This window comes from Bombyx mori, chromosome 25 (assembly GCF_030269925.1).
Source record: "Bombyx mori chromosome 25, ASM3026992v2".
NCBI lineage: Eukaryota > Metazoa > Arthropoda > Insecta > Lepidoptera > Bombycidae > Bombyx > Bombyx mori.
This window is the reverse complement of record NC_085131.1, coordinates 5,979,121-5,992,058: the sequence shown is the minus strand read 5'-3', so window position 1 is coordinate 5,992,058 and position 12,938 is coordinate 5,979,121. Positions and strand designations below refer to the sequence as shown.

Here is a 12,938-nt window from a genome sequence, read left to right as displayed (position 1 = left end):
ATTTAACTTAAGAAGCCACAAACAAATAAGCTTACATTTATTAGGTATTTATAGTATTAAAATTTTCCATGTCGTTTTTTTTAACCATTCAATTCGAAGCATATGCATAACTTACATAACGAATATTAGTTGCAGCAGCAAAATCGTTTGAGAAAATATGCAACTTTTTCATTATACAGCACGTTTCCCAGAAACCAATAAATATACCCCGTTGGAGTGGAAGTGAAGGCACTGAAGAAATGTATTCGCAAGACCTTCAGTGAACTAGTCATACATTCCGATTTGAGAGGCGGACCGTCGTATTAAAATAAATTGCTTCGATCGGCTTTATTAATTCGTAATACATAATATACAAATTTTTAATTCGCTGAAGAATTCGCTGTGAGCTCGTCCACCTATCTAGGCAACAAAAAGATAAAATAAAAAAAAAACATATATACGTTTCATTGTATTCTAAAAATATGTTTTTTTTGCGTTGTTTATCAAGTAAACGTATATAAAAAATAAATAGAGTTCATAAAGAGATAAATGCGTATACTTAATGTCAAAAAACAACAGTAACTGGTAGAGCTTCTGAAAATGTTCTGAAACCTTCACCACACGACAAAAAAAGCAAAGACATATTAGAGGCACAAAAAACAATCGACGACATTATCGCCCAGCCGCTCAGAGACTACGTGAATTTTAAGTGTTTTTTTATATTTACGGGATATCTTGTTAATTCTTAAATTTTAACCCTGTAATATTGATGGCTTATTAACTGTTTAGGATCTTTGAAAATGCACAAGGGTGGGCAAATAAAAATAATCTCTGGATGTAAAAAGTGTACATTGTACAAATAAGTTTCCGCCGTTTTGAGAAAAATGGTGTGGCACGAGGCTTACGTTCGAATTCACAGATGATAATCGGCTTGAAAATTAAATTGATTATCTAAGAACAACTTAACCCTAGCATATTTTTAACTCATAACGTATTATCATCATTTTTTTTTAATCCAAAAATGTTAAAATTACCAAATAAGCGTCATTTGCGGGAACTTTTAATTTTCTTTTTTAATTTAAAAAAATCTGCAGCCGAGGCGCATCGATTGCTCGTAAAAGCATATAATGAGGCTGCCTTGAGTGAGAGAACATGTCATGAGTGGCTTAAAAAGTTTAAAAACGGTGATTTTGACGTAGAAGACAAAGATCGCAGTGGAAGGCCAAAAATTTATGAGGATGCAGAATTGACGGAGTTATTGGGGGAAGATTCGTCTCAAACACAAAAAGAACTTGCACTTAATTTAGAAGTCACTCAGCAAGCAGTCCCACATCGTTTAAAATCGTTAGGAATTATTCATAAACAAGGTAATTGGATTCCATACGAATTAAAGCCGAGAGATGTTGAACGCCGATTATGCATGAGTGAAATGCTGCTAGCTAGGCACCCAAAAAAAAGTTTTTTACATCGAATCGTCACTGGTGATGAAAAGTGGATACATTATGATAATCCAAAAAGAAGAAAATCATGGGGACTACCTGGCCACGCTTCAACATCCACAGCAAAACCAAATACATATGTATGTATGAAAAAAAACTCATGCTGTCTATTTGGTGGGATCAGCTGGGTGTGGTGTATTACGAGTTGCTTAATCCAGGCGAAACAATCACTGGAGCTCTCTATCGAACGCAATTGATGAGATTGAGTCGAGCTCTGAAGGAAAAACGCCCTCAATACTACTCCAGACATGACAAAATTATTCTGCTCCATGATAATGCTCGTCTGCATGTAGCGGTACCGGTGTGTGAGTACTACCTCACCCGCCGTATTCACCAGACATTGCCCCGTCTGACTATAATCTGTTCCGGTCAATGGCACATGCTCTGTCCGAGCAGCAGTTTACATCATATGAAAAATTGGGTTGATTCGTGGATAGCCTCAAAAGACGAGGAGTTGTTCAGACGTGGAATCCGAACTCTGCCTGAGAGATGGGAAAAAGTAGCTGCTAGTGATGGACAATACTTCGATTAAATTTAAATTACCGTTCTTTCATAATAAATATTATTTTTTCGACAAAAAACGGCGGAAACTTATTTGTAGTCCTAATAGTATTTTATTATAATGAGCATTTCATATTATTCTGTCTAACTCCTGCGGTGTTGTCATCTTACCTCATAAAATTTCATTTAATTCAATTTAGTTTAATTTCATTTTTTGTACAAGAGATAAATCCACATTGCAAATACAAATACACAACAGATAAAGCCGCTGTAACCCGAAACATGTCGAATCCCTCGATCTACTTTCAGTGCTTTTAGACCCCTCACTCCACCGGTCACTAACCTCGTCGAGGTTGTCGACATGTTGTTGATTAAGACGAATAGTTCGACGAGCGAATTAACCCACAGATACAGCGTACTGAGTTTCTCGCGTCTCTCAGTGGGTCGCGGTTCCGATCCGAAGATATATTCTGCGAAGCACTGCTCTTGCTTTGCTAGTGTTAGCAAAATCTCCCACGTTGAACCCGTGCGCGTAACTACCTACCCGTACGGGCGTAATTAGAATAGCCTCATAAGCTACCCTCCTCCTCGCGTCGTTTCCTCACTGCTGAGGGTCGTGACGTGATAATTCGACATGATTTTACTCCTTGTGATGTCCCGCCAGCGCCTCCGATCATTGGCCGCATGAAGGGCGTCGTGGAATGGGATCTCTAGTGTGGTGCGGATTTGGTCGAACCACCCTGTCGGACTGCGCCCGCGCGGTCTCTTTCCCTCGATCTTCCCTGTCACGAATAGTATTTCTAGGCTATCCGGTGTTTTCCGAGCAATATGACCAAAGTACTCGAGTGCGCGACGAAGGCAGAGTGTGGACAGTCTAGTCTTGATCTGCAGTTGATCTAAGATAGACTGATTGCTTCTCTTCACTGTCCAAGGTATCCGGAGCATTCTTCTCCAGCACCACATCTCAAAAGCATCCACGCGTTTGCGATCAGCTGCTTTAAGGGTCCAGGTCTCCGCTCCGTATAGAAAAATGGAAAAGACCAAAGTGAGCACCAGTTTTGTCTTTGTTTTCTGGGTAATGTTATGGTCCTTCCAGATTTTACCGAGCTGTACTTCAGGTTCGCTGGATCAGGTATTGTTAATGTTGGAGCCTAGGTAAATAAAGTTGTCAACAAGCTCAAGGTTTAGTGTTCCACTAAGCTCCAACTTTTTTGTGCGATCAACGACCATGATTTTAGTTTTGGATCTGTTGAGGGCGAGTCCCATCTCCAACCCTATGTGCTCCATCCTGTTCAGAAGCTCTGTCATCTCTGCTTCTATTGTGGCAAGCAGAGTGGTGTCATCTGCGTAGCGCAGGTTCGTCACTTCGTCACCTATAGTTATGCCTCCATCCCAGTTTTCTAGGGTCTTGCGCATGATGTATTCGCCGTATATGTTAAATAGAATGGGTGACAGAATACACCCCTGGCGAACTCCTCTTCTGAAATTAAAACGGTTTGACATAGTGTAGTCGACCCTTACAGTGCCCTGACTGCCATAGTAAAGGGATTGGAGAAAAGCTTTAAGGTGCATGGGTACTCCGAGTTCCTGAAGGACCCGCCATAAGCAGTTCCAGCCAACGCAGTCAAACGCCTTGCTGTAGTCAACGAAGCACAGGATAATAGGTGTATCGAATTCGTGGCATCTTTCTATTAATTGTCGGATGTTTAGGATCTGCTCGCGAGTACCTCTGCCTTTGACAAAACCAGCCTGTTCCTGAGGGATTTGCCAATCCAGAAAGTGTCGGATTCTAGAATTGATAATATGCAGAAGGATTTTACTTGCATGTGAGATAAGAGCAAGGGTCCGATAGTTGTTACAGTCTTTCGTGGATCCTTTTTTGTGTAGTGCTTTTTTGTGTGGCAGTATTATGGAGCTCCTCCAATCATCCGGCCATTCACCATTCTGCCAGATATGATTGCAGATTTTATGCAGTACATCTATTCCTGCGTCGCTGAGTGCTTTAAAGTCTCTGCTGTGATGTTATCATGTCCTGGCGCTTTATTATCCTTTAGTTTTTTCAAGGTCGCCTTAATTTCCGAATGCAATATGGATGGTTCTTGAACTATATCAGCCCAAACAAAATCCGGACCACAAGTGGTGTCATTAGTGGGGTTTTTGTAAAGGCTTTCACAATAACGACGCCATCTTTCTGTGATCAGCTGAAGGTCAGTGATGGAGTCGCCATCCTCGTCGCCGATAACCCAGGTCTTTGCTTTGTATTTTTTCGACAGCAGACGAACTTTCTTAAATAAATCAGAGGATTGTAACTTTAGGGAGTGCGACTCAATTCCTTTATAAATATTTTCAATGAAAATATTCTTGTCACGTCGGCAGCGTTGTTTTATGTCTTTACTGAGTGCATTGTAGTTTTCAATTTTATCTGATCCTTGCAAGTTCTTTCTGCGTTCAATCAATTCCCATGTATCGTTTGAAATCCACATAGATCTTTTTTGTTTTGCTTGTTTAGGCACTGTTTCTGAGACGGCCGATGCAATAGATGATTTCAGCCGCTGCCACAGCCCTTCGGCGGACTCACTGGCTGGTGGTGTTGTACCTAAAAGCTGTTTTTCGAGAGCATTGCGGAAGCTATCTTGCTTGTCCGGGTCTATAAATTGCATTTACGTTTTTGCGCTTTGAGGCGCAGGCGGAAGTTTGCAACCAGGAGCACATGGTCTGAACCACAGTCCGCCCCAGGATAGGTCTTGACATTTGATACGGTGGACCTCCAGCGAGAGTTGATCAATATGTAGTTAATCTGGTTCCTGAATCTGTCACCTGGTGATTTCCATGTATACAGTCGCCTCGCATGATGTTGAAAGCAGGTATTGAGAATCGTGAGATCTTTTTCCACGCAAAATTCTAAAAATCGTTCTCCACGGTCATTTCGTTTGCCCAAGCCAAAATTTCCTACAGTGCGTCTTATGTGTCCATCCGCTGTCGTTTCACCGACTTTTGCATTCCAGTCCCCAGGAATAAAGGTTATCTCTCGATTAGGTATTGATCCGAGTGTCGCGTCTAGTGAATGATAGAAGTCGTCGATATCCTCGTACTTGGCCTGGGCTGTTGGGGCATATATTTGTATGACATTTGTTATGAATGGTTTTGTGTTGAGTTTCAAAGTTAGTATTCTATCAGATATGGGATGGTATCCGAGGACGTATTGGTTCAGGTAGGGTGGCAGCACAATTGCAACTCCATTTCTGCTTGAATTTTCATTACCTGAGAAGTACACAGTATTTCCAGTAGATGTTTTAAAATGGCCATTGTTTCTCATATGTGTCTCGCAGATGCCCAGAATTGACAAGTTGTGATTTTCCATTTCTTTTTCGACGATGGATAGTTTTCCCGCTTGAAGAAGCCCATTCACATTCCACGTGCTAATACGCTGTTGTTTGCGTATTAAGATGGTCTTCGAGTCGCCAGTAACAATCCTTCCTTCTGAAGCCTGACGAGTCACTTCATGGGAAGCTTCGGTAGCCAATTTCACACCACTCGCCCCGGGTAGCGGGTGGCGCCGGTGGTCAGTCGGGTCGCATGAGAGAACATCAAATAATATATCTGTCGACATCATGAGGTTTTCTTGGGCTACTTTTCATAAGCTACCAGCGAATAGGAATAGAGGAAAAATTACTTAAATTTTATTTTTAGTCAATATTTGGTTGTATAGCCTGCGTTTTTTTTTGTTGCCTTTGTAGGCAGACAAGCATACGGCCCACCTGATGGTGAGTGGTTACCGTCGCCCATGGACTTCAGCAATGCCAAGGGCATAGCCAAGCCGCTGCCTACTGCTTGATACTCTTCCCGCGTTCCCTTTATCCCACCGTCAGAACAAAATCTTTGAGATATTTTCTGATAATATGTACAATATAGCTATAAATATACCTACCTATTTGTATGTAAGTTTGTAGTGTATATGACTATATGACTCATTTTAATTTTCACCATAGACATATTCGTATGTCCTTTCGCCATAGACAGTGCTTCATGTTAGAGGTTATTAGTCATAGATAATATACCTAATATTTTACTTAGTTTACACTTCATACTTACTCTTTCTAGTTATATTCTTTATAAATACTACTACTACTGAGCTGGCGCTATGACCCCGAAGTGGGTCTTGGCCTCCGACAATAAACTTTGCCATTCATCCCGGCGCTGCGCAACACCTTGCCAGTCCGACACTTGGAGCTCCCGTAAATTTCCTTCCTTCCTTCTTTATAAATGCTCTCATCATACGAGACTACTTGTCGAACCGTTCGTTCCGATATCGAGTCGAGGGAACGCGTTCCTGGCCCCGTCACGTCACAGCCGGAGTCCCGCAAGGCTCCGCCCTCTCCCCGTTACTATTCAATTTGTATATCAATGATATACCCCGGTCTCCGGAGACCCATCTGGCGGTCTTCGCCGATGACACCGCCATCTACTACTCGTGTAGGAAGAAGGCGTTGCTTCATCGACGACTTCAGACCGCAGCTACCACCATGGGACAGTGGTTCCGGAAGTGGCGCATCGACATCAACCCCACGAAAAGCACAGCGGTGCTCTTCAAAAGGGGTCGCCCTCCGAACACCACGCTGAGCATCCCCCTCCCGACTAGGCGCGTCAACACCTCCGCCCCCGCCGTTCGCCCAATCACGATGTTCGACCAGCCCATACCGTGGGCCCCGAAGGTCAAATATTTAGGCGTCACCCTCGACAGTAGGATGACATTCCGCCCCCACATCAAGACGGTACGCGATCGTGCCGCCTTCATTCTAGGACGTCTCTACCCGATGATATGTAGGCGAAGTAAAATGTCCCTTAGAAATAAGGTGACACTCTACAAAACTTGCATACGCCCCGTCATGACCTATGCAGGTGTTCGCTCACGCGGCCCGCATACACTTAAAATCATTCCAAATCATTCAATCCCGTTTTTGCAGGATAGCCGTCGGAGCCCCGTGGTTCGTCAGGAACGTCGACCTCCATGACGACCTGGACTTAGAGTCCATCAGTAAGTATCTTCAGTCGGCGTCCATGCGCCACTTCGATAAAGCGGCACGACACGAGAACCCTCTCATCGTGGCCGCCGGTAACTACATTCCCGATCCTGCGGACAGAATGGAAAGCAGTCAACGTCGCCCAAAACACGTCATCTCGGATCCTCCCGATCCACTAACGGTGCTTTTAGGTACTTCAAGCACCGGTCACCGTTCTCGTCGAACCCGTCGCTTGCGACGAAGGGCTCGACGAGTAAATTAACTCTCAGACACAGCCCACTGAGTTTCTCGCCGGATCTTCTCAGTGGGTCGCGTTTCCGATCCGGTGGTAGGTTCTGCGAAGCACGGCTCTTGCTAGGGTTCGTGTTAGCAACATCGTCAGGTTTGAGCCCCGTGAGCTCACCTACTAAAGTTAGGGTTACGCTGACATAGCCGCTAGGAGGTGAATGAAGTTAGCCCCTCAAAAAATTTTTTTTTCCTATTTTATACTTATTCTCTATTAATTCGTTTGTTCATCATTTGTTCATGATTGTTCACTGTTAATAATTGTTTGTTCTGCATTTATTCATTAAAAAAAAAAAAATCAAAATATACCTACAAGTTAGCCCCTCTAATGCAATTTTTAATATTTTTTCATCCTTAATGACTCGTAAATATTCATTTTCGATTGTTCTTATATAAAACATGTTTGTTCTCTTTCGAAATTACTCGTTTTTTGTTTAATTTACTATTTTTATTAGTTGAATAAATGTATGCAAAATATGTGTACTGCGCATGCGTCAACTATAATGCCTAAACTTTCTACGCGGTTTTAATCGTGAAAAAAAAAACAAATATAAATCCTGAAGGAGCAATTAATTGGTATACAGTTTAATTAACAAAAAAAAAAAAAAAATGAAGTAGTGTGCATTGGCGTTAAGTTAGACCAAATACATTTTTTCCATCCTCCTACTTATCGTTATGAAGGTATAAAAAAGATAGGGAGTTCACATAGGTAATATAAACAAATAAGTAAATATGTTCATTATTTATCTTTCAAGAGATAATATAGGTATACTATAGGTATAGGTATAGTATAAATAACTTTTTTACACAGTCGAAATTATATTACTAACATTAGTAAAATAACATTTTAATACGATAGGTAAGAGGATGGAAAAAATGTATTTGGTCTAACTTAACGCCAATGTACATTACTTCATTTATTTATTTTTTAATTTTTTTAATTAAACTGTATACCAATTAATTGTTCCTTCAGGATTTATATTTGTTTTTTTTTTCACGATTAAAACCGCGTAGAAAGTTTAGGCATTATAGTTGACGCATGCGCAGTACACATATTTTGCATACATTTATTCAACTAATAAAAATAGTAAATTAAACAAAAAACGAGTAATTTCGAAAGAGAACAAACATGTTTTATATAAGAACAATCGAAAATGAATATTTACGAGTCATTAAGGATGAAAAAATATTAAAAATTGCATTAGAGGGGCTAACTTGTAGGTATATTTTTAAATATTTTTTTTAAATAAATAAATGCAGGACAAACAATTATTAACAGTGAACAATCATGAACAAATGATGAACAAACGAATTAATAGAAAATAAGTATAAAATAGGAAAAAAAAATTTTTTTAGGGTCTAACTTCATTCACCTGCCGCTAGGGCTATCAGCATAAGTAGGAAAAAAAAAATATAAATGCTTGACCTAAATACGAAATCCACGTCTCTATCCCTACGCAGTGCGCACGGCATAATCTATTGACTAAAAAGGTCTAAAGCAAACCAAGTACATTGCGTTGCAAATTTATAAAATAACTAACTTGAACTATTTGGAGTCTCAGTTTCATAGATTAACTTATTATTCCATGGCAAAATAATAACATGGTACTTCGATAGATTGTGTTAGATAGATAGATAAGATAAATACGTCTGTTTTGTAAATTTAGATTAATTGAAGTTCGTGCGGCCCGCAGACATCAGCATGCCTCCAATGACGACATGTATACACATTTGTTTTACTGAAAATCTCAAGTACGATCAAAGACCTTGACGTTAGCCGCTCGTCCGATTGCATTGTTGACTACAGCAGCCTCTTCTACTTCCACCAGATTCTAACTTAGACGAAAATTGGGTGGGTCTGGCGGAAATGCAGGGGAGTCGCTTATTAGGTGGCCTATATCATCATGGGTGCCAAGCCGCGAACACCCCTGCTCGGTGACCTCCGAGGAGGTCCGCCCCTTAATTCAAAATAACAGATATTCGCTTGGGCTTAATACCGCATAATATCAAAATTTACCTGATATGCAACTTTTATAGTATATACGTGCACCTTTATTTACATCTATCTATTATACACAATAGACTTTTTGGCGGGAACGCGAGGAGTGAAGTTGTGTGATTTGTTTTATTTTGTCTGTTTGGTGTTTCTTCAGGTTTAAATGTGTAACGACGGTGGTTTATTAACTGTTTAACATCTGTGAAAATGCACTAAAGTGGGAAAATGAAACAAAGCTGTTGAACGTAGCTTCTCGGGATCCCCCAAAAAGTACACTGAAAAAATCTCAGTAAATGACCACCATTTTACTGAGATTGTATTTCATCCCATATCATCTCATCTCATTTAATTTCATTTTATCCCAGTTGATTAACGTCTCCAATTAATCATCTTCATTTCATTTCATCATTTTTCATGAAAATAAGAATTAATAAGACATGACTTAAAGGTCTTAGTTACCAGGTCATAAAATCACCTTAAAAAAAATTATACACAATAACCCATCCTATGTTTATGATAAAAAATGATGAATTGATGATTATATCTTGAATGTATAGTGTACTTTCCGTAAATTATCTTCTCATTGTTTAGTGTCAATTGTTAGACGAGTAATTGTGGGCTTTACGGCCAAAGAGAAGCTAATTAATTAGTCTAAAGTGAACTAAATACTGCACCTTTCTCGTTTTTTTCATAAAACTGGGAGTCATTCAGTTTTTATTCATTTAATTGAAGAAAGTGTTAAATTAACTAAAAACTTCTGTTGCACCGGCATTATAATGTCTACCCATCAAGGACCTAGTGCGCCACTAGACGATCTTCCACCGCCGTACTCATCGGTTGTAGGAACTACGCATTATGGCTTTGTGGCTCCGGCACTAAGTAATCCTATCCCGGATTCTGTAGGAGCATATCCACCTGCTAAACCATTTACTCCTCCAGGAGTTTACCCCCATCCCGAAGGTGTAACAAATGCAACTGTAAATATGCAGCCTTCTAGAATACCACCTCCACCACCAGGCTTACCAGTCGGTATTGTTCTTCCAAACGCTATGGGTACAGAACCAACCACTTTAACATGTTTCAACTGTAATAAAATAGTTACTACAAGAGTTACATACACAACAGCTTGGCACACACATTTAATTGCTGGGTCGATTTGCTTGATCACTATGTAAGTATGACTCATTTAAAAGTTTTTTATAACTATAGCATAAAAGAATAATTCTTTATAGCAGAATAAATACATATCATAGTATATGAACTAGCTAATCTGTTACAGCCTTTACTGGTACCTAGTTTTAGAAGGTAATAGATAGCCATAATTTTGAAATCATTAACATTAGTTGTATATAATATATATAATCTTAATATATTATTTGTTACATAATAATTTAAAATCACTTTTGACAGATTGTCTACAGCCTTGAAGAAAATCTGTAAGGCAAAATGTTGTGTTTTAGTGTTTTCCCAAGTTACTGGTGTTAACAAACTATTTTGATGAAGTTTCTTACATCTTTATTTTGTGTAATTATTTATATTTTACAAATTTCAACATTTGAAATAGTTTTCATTATTTGTCACTGATGACCAGATATTTTAAAATGAAAATAAGAACTAAATGGTAAAAGTTGCTTTGTTAATAGTGGTTTTTGAAAAATAAAATAAAAAGAGCTCTTAGATGCTTTTGCCCTTTATCCTGAAGATTCATTCAGAAGATATGAGAGGAAAATCAAATGAGGTTACTTCTACAGATGGACTATCTATTATTATGGTCCTTGCATAGTATTCCCAATTAGAGATAATAAAGAATAAAACGATGCAGTTGAACTATGAAGATTTACAATAAAAATAACCTGTAATATTGAGATGGTAAATTCAAATGTATTGAAATGTATTATCATTGTTATTACTATTATTGTAATGATATTTATGGCCAGACCTTGTACAAACATTGGTAATATGATTTAATTTGCATTTTTTTTTAACTCATTTTGTTTTTTCAGAGTTTGTTCACTATGCTGCCTGGGTTTGATCCCGTACTGCTTTGATACATTCAAGGAGGCTGAGCACTACTGCCCTAATTGCAACACATTCATCGGCAAAAGCAACAAGTGTTAATTTCAGTGAAATAAATATATTTAAAATTGGTGTCCTTTATGCATAATGTAAAGTCACTAAATTTAAAATATCTACAATTTTGAGAAGAGGCTAAGAAATATATATGCAGTATTTCCTGTAGCATTATTATCATTTCATTCTAAATAGAATGTTTTTGATTAATGATGTTCTCTTGTGATGTTTATACACTTCATGGTATATAAGTGGTGGAAATGCATTTTAAATTTAGAGCATGTAGACTTTGAAATTAGCTTACCAAAATAATCAGCAATTTTAATAAAATGTATCTCATTTATACATTATTAATTAAACAAAAAAATAAATGTCTTGCTTTGATATTGACCATTAAATTTAGAAACTTGAAGCGTTATTTGTTGGTAATCTGAATAGTTATAAATGTAATATTCAAAAAAGTGATGTCTATAAAAACCATGATGATTGTATAAATGAAATATGAAATCACATACATCCTTGTGGTAACATGTGAGAAATTTTTGCCATGACAAAACAATGAACTGACAAAATATGGTTTTATTATTTATTGTCATTGCAAAAATATAATGATAAATTAATATATTTTGTGATATTCATTTTATTTTACTAGAGCATTCCATTAGAATATTTTAATGATAATAAAGTTAAAATAAAAATTATTTAGTATCATTGTATCTTGTTCTTATTCAATAAAGTACTGGCATATACCAAACCAATATAATATGAAACTATAAAAAAAACAATAGACATATTATTTTGTATTAAATGATTATATTCTAAAATGTATAAAATTCATTTTACTTTGTTCAAAGGAATAAGAGCATTATGAACTCTTACAAATACTATAATGACATGATTGTTTCATGACTTATGTTTATGAATATTTCTGTAATTGTTATATTGTCACACAATGTATGTATCACTAATATCCGAATGATAATATTGTAATAAATCCACACTAATATCATAAATATGAAAGTGTGTTTGTTTGTGTTGGTTTGTTCATTCATGCTGAAACAAAGCAGCAGATTGGCATGATTTTTTTAGTGAGTTGAGTTTTTAAACCTAAAACCTGAAGGTCAGGAGAGTGACATAGGCCACCTTTTATCGTGAAAAAATATCTCATTCCCTGTGGGAATATTTTTATATCTGTATTGCTATCTTTAGAAAAATCAATTGACACTTTTCTTCAAAAACGCAGTGAAGCTGTGGCAGGAATTTAAAATTCATTGTAATGCTAACTTTCAGGCACTAAACTACCTAACTTAAGGAAAAAATTTGAATTATATTATTATAATGATTAATTTTATTGTAAGTTTATTATTATTTAGATTTGGAATGAAAATAAAAAGATGAAAATAAGTATGTGAAATTATTCCATCGTATAGGGAAATAGGATATAAGTCTAATCTTATTCAACTGTATGATAAGATAACTGAAGCAGTGACTAGCAGATAAAGGTATTTTAAAGGTGTTATTTTGTAATCAACATGACAGATACATAAAATACATTGTTAAAACTTTAGTATAGAATGATGAGTGATG

General features: G+C 37.6%; 1 protein-coding gene across 1 annotated transcript; it reads left to right on the top strand.

Annotated features, from left to right (window-relative positions):
* Window positions 1-9,456: 9,456 nt before the first annotated feature.
* On the top strand, window positions 9,457-12,755 carry LOC101735961 (lipopolysaccharide-induced tumor necrosis factor-alpha factor homolog). Its single transcript, XM_004924469.5, has 2 exons — window positions 9,457-10,452; window positions 11,285-12,755. Exons 1-2 carry the CDS (start codon window positions 10,058-10,060, stop codon window positions 11,397-11,399), a joined length of 510 nt encoding a protein of 169 aa, XP_004924526.1. The 5' UTR covers window positions 9,457-10,057; the 3' UTR covers window positions 11,400-12,755.
* The last annotated feature ends 183 nt before the right edge of the window (window positions 12,756-12,938 follow it).